At 47.3% G+C, this 19,076-nt stretch overlaps 1 protein-coding gene across 1 annotated transcript in view; it reads right to left on the reverse strand.

Moving 5' to 3' along the window:
• LOC119456488 (protein FAM184A-like) overlaps positions 1–15,833 on the reverse strand; it is an 89,810-nt gene extending 73,977 nt beyond the window's left edge. Inside the window, exon 1 of the mRNA XM_049660941.1 lies at positions 15,708–15,833. Coding sequence (XP_049516898.1) covers positions 15,708–15,833 — 126 coding nt within the window. The remainder of the gene's footprint in view (positions 1–15,707) is intronic.
• Positions 15,834–19,076: the final 3,243 nt, after the last annotated feature.

Raw genomic sequence — 19,076 nt, forward strand, 5'->3', positions numbered from 1 at the left:
ACAACGTCATTTCGATAGCAGAAACATACCTCCCATTTCAAACCGCGAAGAACCGAGTCCATAAATCTTTCGAAAGTAGCGGGAGCATTGCAAAGCCCAAACGGCATAACATTAAATTGATATAGTCCATCGGGCGTCATGAATGCAGCCTTCTCCTTGTCAGTAGGGTGCACAGGGATCTGCCAATACCCTGATCGTAGATCTAGTGAAGAAAAGTAGAAAGCCGAATGCAGGCAGTCGATGACATCGTCTATCCGAGGTAGTTGATATACATCTTTTTTGGTGAGGGCGTTTAATCATCTATAATCAACGCAAAACCTCAAAGAGCCTTCTTTATTCTTAACCTAAATGACACGTGCTGCCCAAGTTCTGCACGATTCTTCAATAGCGCCCTTCTGCAGCATATCCTGAACTTGTTCGGCAATAACTTTGCGCTCCGATGTCGACACTCGGTAAGGTTTTTGCCGGACCGGATGAGCAGAGCTTGTATCGATCCTGTGCTGAGCTCGAGAACAGGGTAAAGATGGACGCTTCTCTTTTCCGCAGAAGTCAAACACAGAAGCATGTCTTTCCAATAGCTCCACCAATCTTTGTCGCTCGTGTAACCGTAGGTTCTTACTAACCATGCTCAGACACTGCGACTCGTAGGAGCAACTGCATTCGCAAACGGCCAAGCATTTTTTACCTTCTTCGTCGTTAACGGCAGCGATAGAATTTCCGATGGCATCATCAAATAGAGCGAGCATCATTCCTCGAGGAAGTATAACAGGCACTGGCGAACAGTTAAGTGCCCACAAAGACGTGGCTCGGTTGTTAATCGACACCATACAGAGAGGCACGAAGATGTCTTTCTTAGTACACTGACCGGTGAGAGGTTGAACGATGACATCAAAGGGCCATACGGCAGAGACGGAAGCAAACACGGCAACTGACCGCATGGACCATGGTGGCACTGTCAGTTAATCGGAAACAACCAGTGTGCTTTCCGCGGGCGGCAGCTCGTCACCGAGGGCAGGAACAACTTCACTGCTGACCGAAAGTTCACCGCTGCCACAGTGGACGAAAGCACCACACTCATGGAGAAAGTGAATACCGACAATAACTTCGTGTGTACACCGCTGCAGAACCAGGAACTCAGTTGTGAACACCTTTGCGCCCAACAAGACGTTAACGACGCAAACCCCCAGAGGATGAAGTATTTCTCCGCCGACACCACGAAATCGTGTAGATTCGTGCCAAGAAAACATAACTTTGCGGCCAAAGCGATCTTTGAAGGAACAACTCATAACAGAAATGGTTGCACCAATGTCCACTAAAGCCGTTGCACATACTCAATATATTAACGCGTGTATTTTGTTCTTAAGCATCGTAACTGGCGGAGGCATTTGAGGTAAATCATTTTGTGCGACCTCACCTCCATCGGTCGCGCCGACTAGTTTCCCGGCAGTGGCGGTGGTGAGAGCCGCCGTCACGGTGAAGGCGAGCGGTGCAGTCGGGCGGACGGAGGTGTCAAACTACGGTTAGAAGCGGGAGAATTATTGCGCCGAGGTGCTCCTGGAATAGGCGGACCAGGGATCATTGTTGTAACCATTGCCGGTGCGACGAAACGTTGATGGCGGATCGTATGGTGATGCTTCCCTGCACCGACGACAGAACCGAGCTATGTGTCCCGTAGCACCACAACAATAACACACAGGAGGTTGGCGATATGCATTGTACTCCTGAAAAGCAATGTCGCGACGCTGTGGGACAAATGCATCTTCACACGGCTCCTGGGGTGTAGCGGCCGGCTGACAAGGATAGCTGAAAGGGTGTTCGTACTTCGACTCTGGGTAGTGATTGCGCTGCGGCCTCGGCGGCGAACGATAACTGTAGTAGTCCTCGACGCCAGTTGCATCAATAGAAACATGATGAGAGGGAACCTGGATTGGCGCAGCATCATAAGGTGTCGAGTACAGGTGTCGGGTGAACTCTTCCCGTATAATTTCGCGTACTGTAGACACGAGTTCAAAGGACGTGTAGTCGTCAACATTTGCAACGGTAGTCCCATTCGGTAACCGACCGAATCGTAGGCGTGATTCAGATTCTTCATCTTCAGGGTCTCGAATGTACGATAATGCCGTATGACGTCAACTACTGTAACAAGGTTCTCTTTGCCGATGAAGAAGTGACATACATCCTCGGCAATTCCTTTTAAAAAGTGGCCGACCTTGTCCTCCTCTGACATGCGAGGGTTGACGTTCTTGCAGAGCTTCAATATAGCCTCAATATACGTCGTGCACGTCTCGCCTTGGATTTGGGCTCTTTGCAGCACCGTTTGTTCAGCCTGCTTCCTCTTCGCGACTCAGTCCCCAAAACACTCCGTTATTTCGGACACTAACCAATCCCACGTCGTGAGGTCGTCCTCATGGTCGCCAAACCACACAAGTGCTGTGTCCGTTAAGAAACACACGACGTTGGACAGCTGAGTTGCCGCATCCCAATGGTAATAGTTGCTCACCCGTTTGTAGTGTGTGAGCCACTCATCTGCGTCCTCGCCAGATTTGCCTTCGAATGTGCCAGGCTCTATCAGGTGCTGATGCTGCCAGGGACCAGCCGCGGCTGAAGCAGGCATCGAAGGGCCCGCTGCAACCAGGGCAGGGGCTGCATGCAGCTGCAAGAACTGGTACATTCCGGGTTCCGTCTTCACCGCGAGACATCTCGACCACAAGTGCAACGGGGGCAGTCCACAAGGTCACGGCTTCGGCGTAGATGAGGTTGTTGCAGAACCGTGTTGCCTTGGTTGAGGACCCCGCACCTCCACCACAAAATTACGGATGAAGCGTGTTTATTTGCATATGATGGGATGAAAGCACCTGTTTCGTTCTGCGCTCCGCACCCAAACGAACCGTCGTCCTCCTCCTCTTCCTTTCAGCTCAACCAAGGCGTTACAATATGTTGAATTTCACTGTGTACACAGATATGTGCCACTCAAAAGAAACGCGTCAGCAGGTTATACTCGTGGAACACGCGTGAAATGGTGCAAGTAACAAGAGCGATATCCCTAGTCTTGTTACTTATTCTGGTAACGAAAATGTGCCTGCATAAGGAATGCCTTCTGTCTTTGGCCTATACCTTGCTTCATGGTTAATCATCGTAGGAATTTTAAGCATGAAAGACTTTAACTGCCGTTGTCGGCGACCTTCAAGTGACCTTGAGCCAAAAGCCAGAACCGTTATCCGGCCACTTAAACGAGAACATCCGAGCATCGTTGCGAGAACACAACGAGATCATCCGGTCAACCAGTCGAAAGTTACTAAAATGCGGTATCTCGCCCCCAACCCTTTGTACAGGACCGCATTACATACGCTAGTTACTGCCCAAACAAGTTACAAAAAATATTGCTTCCGAGTTCTTTCTAATGTTTGTTAACGATATCACTCAAGCTGTAACTTCTAGTACGCTGAAGTTTTATTTGTGATTTCCAATAGCGACGTTCAAAAGGCAGATACACGGCCCCATACACTTGACGGTCATCTTTTGGCGCTGAGACAGTGTTGCCTGTGCTCTTTTGAACGCCAGCGGTCCGTGAGTTCCGCGGCGCGGGTTTTGCGTCACCTCGAGAGATCGCGCCACGCTGCGTGGCGCCTGCTTCAGGCGCTTTTCTTCTTTTAGCTGGGCAGTACGCTCTGTCTCCCTTGCCGTCTTTCGCTCCCTGTCGTGCCGCCTTCAGCCGGTTTTCTTGTTCTAGCTAGGCAGCGTCCATATGGACCAGTGCACAGTAAGGCATGCTGCGGTGTGGTGCGGTGTGGTGTGGTGCGGTGTGCTGTTGCGAACATGCATGCACTACATCCATTTTAAGATTGTGGCTAGTATCATCTCCAACCAATCTGCTTTGCCGGTAGCCATTTCACATTTCATGCTTACATCTGCTCTCGATTACAGGAGAGCCAGCAATTTTTGGCACTACTTACTGAAAGACTGAGATAAGTGTATCTGCAGCAACCATTATTAACCCTGATATCATTTCTAACGAATCCGAATAATTCGTTCAGCGAGTTTTCCTAGGGACAGTGTCACATATGCACTCTTGCCTTCATATCTATTTGTTCGCCTTCGACGCTTTGCATGATAATGACTTAATACCTAAACTGCTACCGGTTGGTACTGAGCGCAAAGTAGTCCAATGGCTACCACGCTATCTGAAACACGGCATGCGTGATTGCTGGAGAGTGTGTCTAGTACCATTTGCATGACACTGGAGTGTCATCCCTTTGGGACACCCGACTTTTCGCAGACGACTGCGTCATGTGTGCAAACATAAATAACCGAGACGATCAACCATATTAACTTTAACGATGCATTACGTGAGGTTATTTTGCGGTGTAACAAATAAGGTTAAATGATCGACACCTCGAAAACGCAAGCATTACATTCAGCACCGAAAGGCAGCCTCTACTTTTTAAATGGCATTGACCTTATAAAAACAGAGCAAGTACTTGTGTTACACAATCTAAGCTGGGACGTGGAAACCTACCTTTTCTACACCGTAAACTACACTCGCATCCTCTACAGTAACATGGCTTCAGAACGGCGCAACAAGGAAGACGAAAAGACGAAAGAACACACGAACACAAGCGCCGGGTTCGTCTCGTGATCGAGCGCCGTGCGAGAATTGGACGGAGCAGCAACGGAAGCGCGCCAGGCTGACTGCGAGTCGACCGACCCCGAAGTCATCGTATCTGCAGGTCGCTTTCAAGATAAGGCGCGCGCTGCTGCTCAAACAACGCAGTTGCTACCAGAGTACAAGCCGCCCCCACTCCCTCCCGCACTGCCTTCCCACTTTCCTTCCTTGTGTGTGATTCGGTTCACCGTCGCATCATAGAGAAAGAAATTCAACAAGAGCGGACACTTCCATAGAGCCCAGCGGCCAAATTGACTGCAGCGCACCAAGCCGTCGGCATGAATACCTGAACCACACATCCGGTATCGGGCGCGCGCGTTTTGAACGCTAGCTGGCACGCGTTACGCCAGCTGCGCCGATCGGCGCGGCATTTTCTTGCTTCTGCTGCTCAACTACGCTCGGTCTTGGCACAGAATCGTTTTATTATGTAGTAAAAATCACTGCGAACGATTTTTACAAGCCTCCACCGAATCTGTGCAACGTCCAGTTTCATAAAGTAGACGCAAGACGCATTGTGAAATGACGAAACGTTTATTTTGCTCTATATTAATGCTCGTTCCGGGCTTTTTGTACATTAATCCAACGTTGTGGCACCAGGTAAGCAGCAGTAGTTTCCCTACGAAGCTCCACCGGACACCAGCTGAAAGAAGTAAATTACATGTGTCATTTTGGTATTTCGACATTATAGGAATACTGCGTGTAGAGGCGAAACGTACGAAAGTGGTGAATGGGCGGCATTACAAAGAAAAGAAATTCGCTTTTACATATCATCATCATCATAATCGGCCTGAATTTATGTCCACTGCAGGACGAAGGCCTCTCCCTGTGATCTCCAATTAACCCTGCCTTGCGCTAGCTGATTCCAACTTGCGCCTGCAAATTTACTAACTTCATGATCCCACCTAGTTTTCTGCCGTCCTCGTCTGCGCTTCCCTTCTCTTGGTATCCATTCCGTAACTCTAATGATCCACCGGTTATCCATCCTACGCATTATTTGGCCTACCCAGCTCCATTTTTCCGCTTAATGTCTACTATAATATCGGCTATCCCCGTTTGTTCTCTGATCCACACCGCTCTCTTATTGTCTCTTAACGTTAGGCCTAGTATTTTTCGTTCCATCGCTCTTTGTGCGGTCCTTAACTTGTTCTCGAGATTCCGTGTTAACCTCCACGTTTCTGCCCCATATGTTAGCACCGGTAGAATGGAATGATTGTACACTTTTCTTTTCAATGACAGTGGTAAGCTCCCAGTCAGGATTTGTCAATGCCTGCCGTATGCACTACAACTCAATTTTACTCTTCTGTAAGTTTCCTTGTCATGATCAGGGTCCCCTGTAAGTAATTAACCTAGATAAACGTACTCGGGCCTTTACAGACTCTAGAGGCTGACTGACGATCCTGAATTCTTGTTCCCTTGCCAGGCTATTGAACATTACGTTTGTCGTCTGCATATTAATCTTCAAACCCACTCTTACACTTTCTCGGTTAAGGTCCTCAATAATTTGCTGCAATTCGTCCTCATTATTGCTGAATAGGACAATGTCATCTACAAACCGAAGGTTGCTGAGATATTCGCCGTTGATCCTCACTCCTAAGCCTTCCCAGTCTAAGAGCTTGAATACTTCTTCTAAGCATGCAGTGAATAGCATTGGAGAGATTGTGCCTCCTTGCCTGACCCTTTTCTTGATATGTAACTTTCTACTTTTCTTGTGGAGAACCAAGGTTGATGTGCAATGCTTGTAGATATTTGTGAATATATTAACGTATGCCTCCAGTACTCCTTGATTACGCAATGCCTCTGTGACTGCTGGTATCTCTACTGAATCAAATGCCTTTTCATAATCTATGAAAGCCATATAGAGAGGTTGATTGTACTCCGCAGATTTCTCTATTACCTGATTTATGACATGGATATGATCCATCGTAGAATATTCCTTCCTGAAGCCAGCCTGTTCTCTTGGTTGGCTGAAGTCAAGTGTTGCCCTGATTCTATTGGAAATTATCTTGGTGAATATTTTATACAATACTGAAAGCAAGCTAATGTGTCTATAATTCTTCAATTTTTTAACGTCTCCCTTCTTATGGATTAGTATAATGTTGGCGTTCTTCCAGCTCTCTGGTACACTTGAAGTTGTGAGGCATTGCGTATAAAGGGCCGCAAGCTTTTCAAGCATGATATCTCCTCCATCTTTTTAGTAAATCTACTGTTATACCATCTTCTCCAGCAGATTTTCCCCTGGTAATGTCTTTCAAGGCCCTTCTAACTTCATTGCTAGTTATAGAAGGAGCCTCTGTATCCGGTTCATCACTACTTCGAATGAAAGTAGCTTGGCTGCTCTGAGCACTCTACAGGTCAGCATAGAATTCTTCCGCTGCTTTTACTATGTCATCGAAATTGCTGATAATATTACCCTGCGTATCTTTGAGTGCATACATTTTGCCTTGTCCTAGGCCAAGTTTTCTTCTCACTGATTTCATGCTGCGTCCATTTTTTACTGCTTCCTCAGTCTTTCCACGTTATAATTTCGGAAATACGTTACTTTCTTCTTGTTGATCAGTTTCGACAGTTCAGCGAATTCTATCTGATCTCTGGAGTTTGACACTTTCACTGACACTGATACGTCGAAAACGCGACGAGCGATTCCCAAGAGTGATACGGGAGTGTGTTGCTTGCGCCGGCAGAACGCTCAAAAACCAAGAACTTATGACTCGAAAGTTCCATCTTATGAACGACTAAAAACAAACTGTGCACCAACGCATTTGTCTTGAGTGCGAGTAGAAGGCATGCTGCGAGCGTCTAGCATGGTCTGCGTCTAGCAGCCTGTGTTGTGGCCACCTCTGTGTACGTCGCGTACCATCGCGTCGGCTGAGGCTAAGGTGTCGAAAACGCGCAGCCACCCGTGTATTTGTGTTCTTAATGTACATGAAACAATGCCCGAGAATGGAGGAATGCTTGGAAATCAGATGTTCATATTTTGTGGCAGTGTTTGGGATGAGTGGGGTATTTTCTACGCCATGTATGTAAAAGCGAATTGCTTTTGGTTGTGATGCCACCCATTCACCACTTTCGCACGTTTCGCCTCTATAGATGCAGCATTCCTATAAGGTCTAAATACCAAAATGACACATGCTTGTAATTTACTTTCTTCTGCTGATGCCGTCCGGTGGAGCTTTGTACGGCAACTACTGCTGCTTACCTGGGGGGCGGGGGGGGGGGGGGGGGGGGGGGCTTCAGCCCTTCCTGAAATATTTTCGTGCTGGCATGCACCGCCGACCAAAACTACCACCAACGCCGAAAATCATTCTGGATTTTGTCTACAATGCCTTTTTCACGCTCGAAAAGACATTTCGGCACGCACATTGCGAACTAGTCGCAACGCCCTTGCACCTGGAGTCACGTAACGCAAGGAGCGGCATCCGAGCACAAACTTTCAAGGGCCTTTTGATAGCGAGCGGGCGCGTTGCGGCATCTCGCAGCGGCCGCGGAATCTACGGAGCGCATGGATTTCAATTACGAAACTTTATGGGTATAATGTTCTCATAAACTTTTGACGCGAAAGGTGCACTGACATTTCCAAAGGCGTGCTTTAAAAGATTTTTCATTCTGGAACTTTATGGGGTTAATGTTCTTATAAACTCGGGCCAACATGCGCGCACTGGAGCCCTCGTGTCGAAGCCACTCCAGAAATGGAAGCACGCGCTCGCAATCTTCCACACACACGAAAATACTAAATATCACCGTGACTGTCAGCTGGCCGATGATAATTTTCTCCAAACATTTTTAGGAAGTGCACCCAATGTGATCGATCAGCTGCAACAGGGCAGGCCAAGTAAAATATGAGAAAACAGAAGAAAGTAAACGACCCATTATTGAGGATTTTTTTTTTTTTTTTTGCGGGCGACAAGGTCTGGCTTTCCATGGCCACAGGGACAGTGGTCCTATGAATTTAAGCATAGGCCCCGCTGAAAATACAGGTATTTTCAGAGCGCGTCTTCGTATGCGAGCTGATTGTGGAGATACATATCTGAAGAACCATTTGGAAAGTTTCCCCAGTCATGCCTCGTATTTAAGCCCAGATGCACAAAACCAAATTATGGAAATTTGTGGTGAAATTATTAAAGAAAGCCTAGATGCAAAAGCAGGCTGCTTCTCCATACTTCCTGATGAAACGACGGACATCGCTGGAATCCAACAGCCTACTGTTTGTGCAAGGTACCTAAACAAGTATGCCAACGACATCAAGGAAGTGTTTTAGTTTTAGCACCGGAATAGATGCCCATCTCTAATTGCGACTGCAGGTTCTATGTAAATGTGTACAAACTGCTGCAGATTCTAGTCACCCTTCCAGTGACCACTGCCAGCACAGAGAGAACCGCAGCCGTGGCCTAGTGGTAGAACGCCCGCCTCGGCTGCGGGAGGCTGTGGGTTCGATTCCCACCGCCGCCGGGCACCCACTGGTTCAAAAGGGTACAAGCGTACCCCGGCCTGGCGTTCGGCTTCCTTCAGGGGTGATACGCTTGGGAAAGGAGCCTGCGCCCTGAATTCCCGTCGAAACCAACGTGAGCACGGAAACTAGGAACACTGCCAGCGCAGGTTTAATAAGACTTTACTAAAAAACTACTTGCGCTCTACAATGTCTGTGGAACGCATGGTTAGGCTGGCGCTTCTATACACCCACAGAAACGTTGGCATTAACGTGTCCTAAGTCATTGACCGCTTCCCTCAACTTCCCCGCCAAGAGAAGTTTGTCCGTTAGATAGCGAAGCAGCAAAAATCAATGCAAATAAAATGCTGTTTCTTCAGGTCCATAAGCTCGTAATTATGAAAACGTATGACTGTTCATTAGCTTTTAAAAACGCAGAAATTTTCGCCGTTTATTCTAGCAGTTAGCATCATAATCAAAATTATCATGCGAATACGAAAATTACGAGAACATAAATAACCAATTTTGACCGACCTTGCTCATTGAAAGCCCGGCCCACGCGGCGTTTGCCAAAAACACACTCGGATATTGGGTAGTTCAACGTGCCGCATCATCTGTGGCTTTCGTTTGTCCTTTTCTTTCCTTTTTAGCTACCTGCTTTTATTTCTTTTTTGAAACGAAGCAATGCCCTCCTTTAATTTTGGGTGCACAATAATTGTTGGCGCTGTGTAGGCAGTTAAATTACACCTTTTCGTACTGATTTATGCATTATTCCTCTATTATTCTACCCATATGGTGCTGTAGCCTGTCGCGACCGCCGCATGGCCCAAATACATATCACGATTTCTGCGATCATAGTTTTGTTCTTGCCTGGATCATCTATCTTTCTGTGCGCAAAGCTTACTATGTGTGACTGTGCAACATGTTTATATGTCTTGTTTGACGCATTATATACAGTGACGTTTGCTTAAATACGTATATTTACTGAAGACTTATACGTATATTTAAATATCGTGTTGCGAGGTTTTGTGTATACAAGCAGCGAACTTTGTTTCCAGCGAAACGTTTTTGCCCTTTATCAAGCTGTATCTTCGCATTTGTATATTCCATTTTATCTTCGCATTTCTAATGTATATTTTTCAGAACTCCTAATTTTTATTTGTACTCACTGTTGCGAGTATAATCTCGGTGTAATTACAATACACTACCGATTACAGATGCTTCTGCGCAATCTATTGCAACGAAGGACAGCGTCATTGAGGTTTTTTCCTGGCCTTTGCATATGTACAAAAATGTAAACAAGGTTCTTGAATGACAAAGATTCTTCAAAATATTTGTCCTCAACTTATTCATTTCATGGCCTTTACGTTTTTCATATCAGCTGCATGCACTGCTTTGCTGGTTTCGAACTGATATAGTTCTAAAGTTCGTGTGATATTTTCTTCACATATTAAATAGACAAAAAAAACATGGAAGCATTGATATCAGTTATTTCTGCCACAATTTTTGGGACATGCGAATATATTCTTTTATGAAAGAATACATATTTTACTTGACAGTGCATAGCGTTCAATAATTCGTTTGCAGCATCTAATATACAATGGCATTGGCAATGCAGTTATTATTCATGCATTTGATCCCTCGACAAATTCGATAAAGAGGAGGCCACGCTGCAACCTGAGCTCCCCCCCCCCCCCCCCGAACAAAATTTCTGGCTACGCCACTGCCTGGTGCCACGACATTGGATGAATGCACAAAAAGCCAGGAACAAGCATTTATATAGAGCAAAATAAACATTTCCTTTTTCACAAGGCGTCTTGCATCTACTTTATGAAATTGCACGTTGCACAGATTCGATGGAGGCTTGTAAAAATCGTTCGTAATAATTTTACCAAATAATAGAACGATTCCGCACCAAGACCGCGCGCGGTTGAGCAGTAGAAGCGAAAATAAAAAATACCGCGCCGATCGGCGCAGCCGGCGTAACGCATACTAGCTATAGCGTTCAAAACGCGCGCGCCCAAAACCAAAACCGGAAATGTCGTTCAGGTTTTAATGCCGGCGGCTTGGTGCGCTACAGTCAGTTCGCCCGCTGGGCTCTATGGGAGTGTCCGCCCTTGGTCGAATGTCTTTGAGTGTGGGGCAGTCGTCGAGATTGAGAGCGTTTCCCGTCACATGATCACAACACAGTTTCGCCGCTGTTGGCGACGGTCCACCGTTGACAACCTACCACCGTAACCGAGGCCACTGCAGGATGGCCTTTCAACAAACGCTCGTCCCATCTATTTTCCTGCCAGGGTAGGGAGATTTGGCTAGGCTTCGAGGCGGAGTCGGACTTTAGCTCTAGTCACGTGATTTCACTTCTGACATTTGCATCTCCGAGTCATACGGCCGGCTTGTGTGCTTGTCTTGAGCCCCTGATTCCGAGGAACGCCGGAACTGCCCGAGTCGGGAGGATGGATGCCGCAGCAAAAGATACGTGCAACCTTGCGTTAGCCGTAGCCGCCATATTGCCGCATCGCTTTCTTGCAATTTTGTGAGCGGGTGCGTCACAGTGGCCTTTCTGTCGCATGCGTTCCGTCTCTTTTTTACATTTATTTATTTATTTACAATACTGCTGCTCTCAGCTGAGAGCATAGCAGGAGGGCAATACAATATATGGAACGTTTGCAAAACAATGAAATATGCAAACAAGTGTAGGAAAAGAGAGGTTACAGTAATGCATTACAGTAACAAATACTGTTTACATGAAGACAGACAGTGAACATCACTCTAGTATAACTAAGATTTAACAATATTGGTACCATAAAGTAACAATTTCACAAAGTATTAAAAAAAGTATGCCATCTGGTTGTGACAATTCTAGTTTTTGTTGCCTTCAATTTTATTTGCGAATTCCGAGAACGATTTGGTGTTTGTGATAGATGGGTGCAGTTGGTTCCATTCTCTAATGGCACATATATAGCACAACATTTGTTTCATGTGGGAGCTTTAGAATAGGAGCACCCAATCCTAGGGTGTCCCTAATGACTAGCGTCACTGCCCATGCGCTGAATGCAAATCGCTTACTTGAGCTTGGGTTCACACTCGGGTAATGTGTGGGTGGCTAGATTAGGCTTGATGTGCTGCCCAGGCGGCGTTGTCGAAACGCCGGTCAACAGCGCCCTGCATGCCGCGTTTATCGGTTTCGGATAGTACGATAAAACGTAAGGCCCTGCTGGTGAATGTAAGGCGCCGCGGTATATCTGTTCGCCCGAGCTGCGCTGCGTTGGTAATTTCGGAGAATCTCGTGCATGGGAGGCATGCCTTCCGTCGAGCAAAAGGCAATGTGCTGTGCACGAGAGCTCGTAGACGCACTTTCGCCGGGCTGCTACTTTCGAGTATATGCGCCATGCACACGATGCAACGGCACAATGCGGCAATGTGCCTCTTCACTTGAAGCACATCAGCTTAAAACCCTTGAACAATGATGTGATCAAACCAATAAAAGAATGAATACGCTGCTAAAGCGTTACCACTGTGACTGTGTCCGACCGGTTCTGGTGCGTGCCGACGTCGCCGTGAGGTTCCGTATAGATTCCAAGGGCGATAAAATTGTCGCCGCGCGCCGTATGCGCGAGTGAAAGCGCGCGGGGGACGCGCGCTATCACGGAGAGCGAACGCACGGCGGAAAGCAAACGCGACCGTCGCGCGAAAGGCCGTGGGGGTATGGGAGGGAGGGAAGCGGGGCAACGCTGTGCTACGGCACCAAATGCGTATCTTGCAACCGGGCACAAGGGGAACTGGCCACTCAATCTCCCACGCGAAAGCAAGAAAGCGGGAAGGCAGCGCAGGAGGGAGGGGGGGGGGCAGCTTCTACTCTGCCAACAACTAGCTTGCACTGGCTGTGGTGGCGGTCGCCCGCACCGTCTCTTATAACTGGCCACTCAATCTCCCACGCGAAAGCAAGAAAGCGGGAAGGCAGCGCAGGAGGGAGGGGGGGGGCAGCTTCTACTCTGCCAACAACTAGCTTGCACTGGCTGTGGTGGCGGTCGCCCGCACCGTCTCTTATCTCCACACGGCTCTGACCTTTGTATGCGCCATGCATTCGCCGCTCAGTTTCCGTTGAAGCGATAGACCGCGCACGAACCTTCGCCCGCTGCGGCGGCTGCGCTTAAAATTAATTATGGGGGTTTACGTGCCAAAACCAGTTCTAATTATGAGGCACGCCGTAGTGGGGGACTCCGGAAATTTAGACCACCTGGGGTTCTTTAACGTGCACCTAAATCTAAGTACACGGGTGTTTTCGCATTTCGCCCCCATCGAAATGCGGCCGCCGTGGCCGCGGCGGCTCCGCTTGCTGCCAGCGTTTTGACAGTCGTTGTCTGAGGTCATTCAGTGTGATATATTCATGTTTGCTTGTGCGCGATGACACCACGCTTGTCAATTCAGTTAGAAAGCGAATGTGTCCAAGTTTATGCAGCCGATAAAACTATTATCCCTACTCCGAATAGCTATCTGCTAATTTGCTATCGCAATTGATGCTTTGCTTTTCGGACGAAACTGCGACATATTTTTCTACGAGTGTCAACTTAGTGCCTCGCATAATATTAGAGAGGGTTGGTACACGACGATGCGTACGCAGCACGCTAGCGCATTGCGGAACGTGGCAGCGCGTGTCGCGACAAGGCTTTTAGTACATGTATGTAAACCCACGTATGTAAACGTACGTAAACCTGCTTCGAAAAATGAAAGAAAAATAAAAGCGCTTGTTGTCTACAGTAAATCTAAGCTAACCTAAACGTGCTAGCCGGATCCCTAGCAAGATTACGGCGCATTAACCACCATTTTGCGAAAACGAAGAGTATCCATCGCGCTGTCACGGACAAACGAGAACTACGAGAGCAGCACGTCGAGGCACGTACACGCGGAAGAAAGGGATGTGCGCGTACGCGGCGGCGACGTAGGCACCACGTACCGTTCGTGTTCTGCACATGCGCACTATGCAGAACGTGGCGCATTTAAGTACGCAGTACTAAAACTGTGTGCTGTCTGGCGCAGGCACGTTTGACTCGGCTCGTGCACGCTAGCCCCTTGGCGGAACAAAAATAGCCAGCCGCGCCGCAGTCGGGGCCCGCAAGGACGGTGCGATCAGCATTTCGACAAACACAGATGTGAACCGCTGGAAAAGAGAAGGTGGCCCCATAATGGCGACGGCGCCTCTACAGAATCATTTTAACTAAAGGGCAATGCAGAAGACACGATGTTTCCCAATGAGAATGTGTTGCCAAGAAGACAGACACAATGGGGACCGGGTTGTCTCTTAGCAGTGCCCACCAGCAAAGTAGCACGAGAACATTGAACTGATGGTGCACATGCGGATGTGCTCTGCGAAGACCTACAATGAGTTTGGCGTCAAAGCTACTCAGTTATGACGCATATTTACAAATCTGCCCGAACGTCGCTTCGATTCAACCATTGTCTCCCTAGTGGTCGCTGACTGTGCTTTACGCGGCAATAGGTACTATCTTAGCGTTGGCAGCGCGCCGTCAGATGCTTCCGGGCGCCAGCTGATGCACTAGACTCGCGTCAACGTCGACGAAGATGATCAATTTAGAAACAATCGATTCGGTGAGCTTTTATGATTGTCTAATTAACGTTTATGTCACCGAATTATCTGGTTACGAGTAGCATAACATATCATAAAAACAGAAAATTTCAAAAGTGAGCGTCTCACTTTTGTAATTTGACTTGAGTGAACTCCCGTAGTGATTACCAATTGCAAGTCTGTAGCGTGAGGACGTGTACAAAATTAGTAGCTACGGCGTCAGAACGAGACAAAAGTAATTATCTACACCACTCTGTCTGCACATGCAGCAATTGTTAGCACATTTCATCGTCTCGTACAGTGGCGCACCGACGGGGGGGGATTCGGGGGTTGGAACCCCCCCCTGAGGCCGACTTAACCCCCCCTTTTGTTTAACCCCTTTTCTTTCGTTACGCATTTGAGTACTGCAACTAAGATGTAAGACGCGCAATCGTCTGCACACTCGCAAAAAGCGCATTTTATCGACAATTTCCCGTGAAGAAATCGAAATTAGTGCTGTTTAGATGGTATTGGCAAACTGTCAACCCCCCCCTGGCAGAGATCCTGGGTGCGCTACTGGTCTCGTACATGCCACGCGGCGTATCTCCGCTACATGAAAGCATGTAGGATAACTGAATAATTGTGCTGAATCCGGCCTTTAGTTCTATGGCAGCAACACATTCGCGCACCGTCAATATAATTCAGCGCTCCCGCGCTTTCTTACGAAAATAGTTCCCCAGTTAAGCTACGCTAAGCCGACAGCGCTCAGGCTGGATAATCTTGATTGGGTGTTAAACGCAAATGCGGATGGGGCGGATCACCTTGTCAATTTCACCTGAGGCAGAAAAGCTGGCATAAATACTAAGAAACTGTTCTACAGTTTATCATTTTCTTCTTTTCAGCATAATATTTGTACAAAAGTATGGGGCCTTAATTTGTTTATGTACTTACAAAACAACGTAACAATTTCTACCAGTGAAAGGGGTCAGTAAATGAGACGCGCGGAGGTATCCGGAAATTGCGTTAGAAGGGGCTAACGAGTGCATGCATATTACCTTCGTCAGCTGGGCTATCTTCTCGGCCATCTTCGTGAACAGCTCGGGTGACATGCAGTCCGCAGGCATCTTCATGTCGGCGGCGGGCAGCAGAGTGTGTGGCCGGCCCCCGAGGAGCGTAGGCATTCCCAGTTTAGCTACTTGGCACGACGCCTTCGTCGCTGGGGCCTAATTACTTGGCGCTTTCGCCGCCGGATGTCGCCACCATACTAGTCTTTCAGCCGCCGCACGTGCCGTCAACGCGCTGCAAGAGCCCTCGCTCGCTCACGCGGCTATTACTGGAAACGCATCGTAGGCGGTGACTGATAAATATGACGAGGGTCGGTCAGTTCACTTGTGCTCCACCGTACCTGATTTGACGTGAATAACCCCGGGATATATTCCTTTCTACAACAAATAGTTTAGAGCATGAACGCTGGGATAATTCAGAAGCACACAAAGCAGATTTCGCACGAACATTTCTAAAGAACAAATACCGCCTGCCATTATAAAAACTGCTCTCTGAAATTACCGTTGCGGAATAAAATATAGTTTTCCCAATATTCTGGGCTATTAATTTCTGGTAACGATGAAACAAAAACACAAATATATATATATATATATATATATATATGTGTGTGTGTGTGTGTGTGTGTGTGTGTGTGTAATCTTTTGCACAAACGAGAAAAAACAAAACAAATGTTTGTTTTTGTATGAACGAATCATAAACTGAAACTGAAAATGTATGAGCGTTGTGACAGTGTTCAAGCTTTTAGAAGTGTATACTCGCTGCTCAAGTATAGAACTATTGAGATTGGATAACCAATGGCGACCTGTGAAATGAAACTATGCGAATGTTTCGGTTTTGGTCCACATTTATATACCGATAAAAATATGGTCAGTTACCATTATATACTTCTGTCGATATCTATTATTTACTGGCTGTTGAGAAAGGGCTCAATTTTATTTATTTATTTATTTATTTATTTATTTATTTATTTATTTATTTATTTATTTATTCATTCATTCATTCATTCATTCATTCATTCATTCATTCATTCATTCATTCATTCATTCATTCATTAGAAATACTTTCAAAGTCCGAGGACATTACAGACAGGAGTGGGTAGTACATACAGTAGTGTGCAGAAAATACAAGTTTACCAATAACAACAAAAAATGTCACAGTTTCGCCCTAAGGGCGAAGCAATGAATGCGATAGCAACACAGCAATGTCATACGAAGTAAGGTGAGCGGCCTTGGTAGCAATATGAATTGTAGTAAACATGAGCTGATTAAGTAAGCAGGTGTGCTGCGGCGTAAGTAGACCGACATGAAGAGAGACTCGATGACCACGAGAAGGCGCGTGTGAAACGGTGGTATTGATGAGAAGCGCTTCCCGTGGGCAGCGCGCGTGCGAAGGGACACACCTGTAGCGCTGCACTGCCGATTCGGGCAGCATTGCATGTGTAGCGTGCGAAACTGAATGAACAAGCGTGGTGTGAGCGCGCACAAACAAACATGAATAGATCACACTGAATGACTGCAGACAACGACTGTCAAAACGCTGGCAGCGAGCGCATACGCCGCGCAGCGGGCGAAGGTACGTGCGGTCTATCGCTTGAACGGAAACTGAGCGGCGAATGCACGGCGCAGAAAGGTCAGAGCCGTGTGGAGATAAGAGACTTTGCGGGCGAGCGAACGACGAGCGCGGTTGTTGGCAGAGTAGAAATGCGCCCCCCCTCCCCGCGCTCCCTCCGGCGCTGGCTTCCCGCTTCCTTGCTTGCGCGTGGGTGATTGAGTGCGTTGGCTCTCCGTGATAGCGCGCGTCCCCGCACGTTTCCGTTCGGGCATACGGCGCGCGGCGAAGATTTTATCTATAGGGAACCTCACGGCGACGGCGACGACGACGGCGACGGCAGAAATCTGGTTGAAGTGTCCATATAATTGCTATCGCAATAAAAATCGGGGTACCTTGCACTAGTAGCGCAAGGCTACACACTGATCGGTTCCTAGCTGGTCATGCCTATATGAGGTGTATAAGCGTTTCCTCGTGGTTCGTGGCATCAGGGAACGCCTCGCGAAGCACTTGCAGTCCGAGCACACGTAGGGGAAGTGGGGCGAAAGTAGAGTGTACTAGACAATGACCTTATTCTAGTACACTCTAGCGAAAGCCATGCGCAATTTACGGGTGGCGCGCAGCATACGAAACGCCGGGATGACGTCACGGTGCGCGGCTGGCTTTTCGTGAAACGCGCACGTTTTACCGATCTTAAAAATTGGAAAAAAATGTCGCAGTTTCGCCCAAAAGGCGAAGCATCAATTGCGATAGCAAATTAGTAGAGAGCTATTCGGAGTAGGGATAGTAGTGCATTCAAGAAAGCCACTCTGCTCTGCAAGCAGTGAAGGCGAATAACATTAAGAAAAGTGAAATGCTACATAGCACACGGTGCAACGGTTAATACAAGACACAAGCCGATGCCGCATCTGCTATTTCAGGAGAGGAATTTAACATGGCAACGTACAGTAGAGAATACTGCTACAAAGATGTTATGCTAATAGACAATGACGGGCATTAAGTATGAGCAAAGAATCGGTTCACCTTTATGTTTGGGTAAGGAAGAAGAATGATATCTAGCAAGAATGCGGAATTAAAAAGCTTGCATTCATAGAAAAAATTTATACTTGGCACAAATTGAATTTGACAAGGCCAGGAAGCTGATTAAGGGAGGGCAAACTGATGGAACTCTTTTGGCCAGCGTCGTCCATGCTTGTTCAGAGGCTGCAGGCGCATCTGAACAAGAAGAATTTCTTTTGATCAGGTACCTGGATGACTCTGCCAATATCCGTGCTGGTGGAATGACGGCTGAGGCTCTTTTCAGTCTTGATACAGTCCTACGTAGACTTGGTATCTCATCCAGATACTTCTGGATCCGCTTCTTTGTTCGTGGTGTGAAAGCCTTGCGAGTTCGGCTCCAGCCGCTTCCTGTTGGTGTAGATATATGAGGGCTCCTGTGATGAGGGCCAAGATGTGCTTGGTGCAGACTCTGTTGGGGCAGAACAGTAACACATCAGATACAGCAGAGATTAGCCAAACTCGTGTAGCGCTTTTCTATGTTTGAATCAATTATGCTGCACCGTAAATATGAACAAAGGTTCATATTATCTGTTACAAACAAATGACAACGTATCTCAAGACTAGCAAGCCAATACAGCGTATATCAAGCATATTTATTTCTGAACCCGATGTTGTTTACCTTGTAGTAGCAGCAAAAGTCCACACGATGGCCTTGTAGCAGGCAGTAACTTCTCTTTAGTATAGTGTGTTGCTTTACACTGGTGCCGTCCTCTTTACTTCATGCCTGGAAGATAAATTTTGACTGCATCAGA

This window comes from Dermacentor silvarum, chromosome 1 (genome assembly GCF_013339745.2).
Source record: "Dermacentor silvarum isolate Dsil-2018 chromosome 1, BIME_Dsil_1.4, whole genome shotgun sequence".
Taxonomy (NCBI): Eukaryota; Metazoa; Arthropoda; class Arachnida; order Ixodida; family Ixodidae; genus Dermacentor; species Dermacentor silvarum.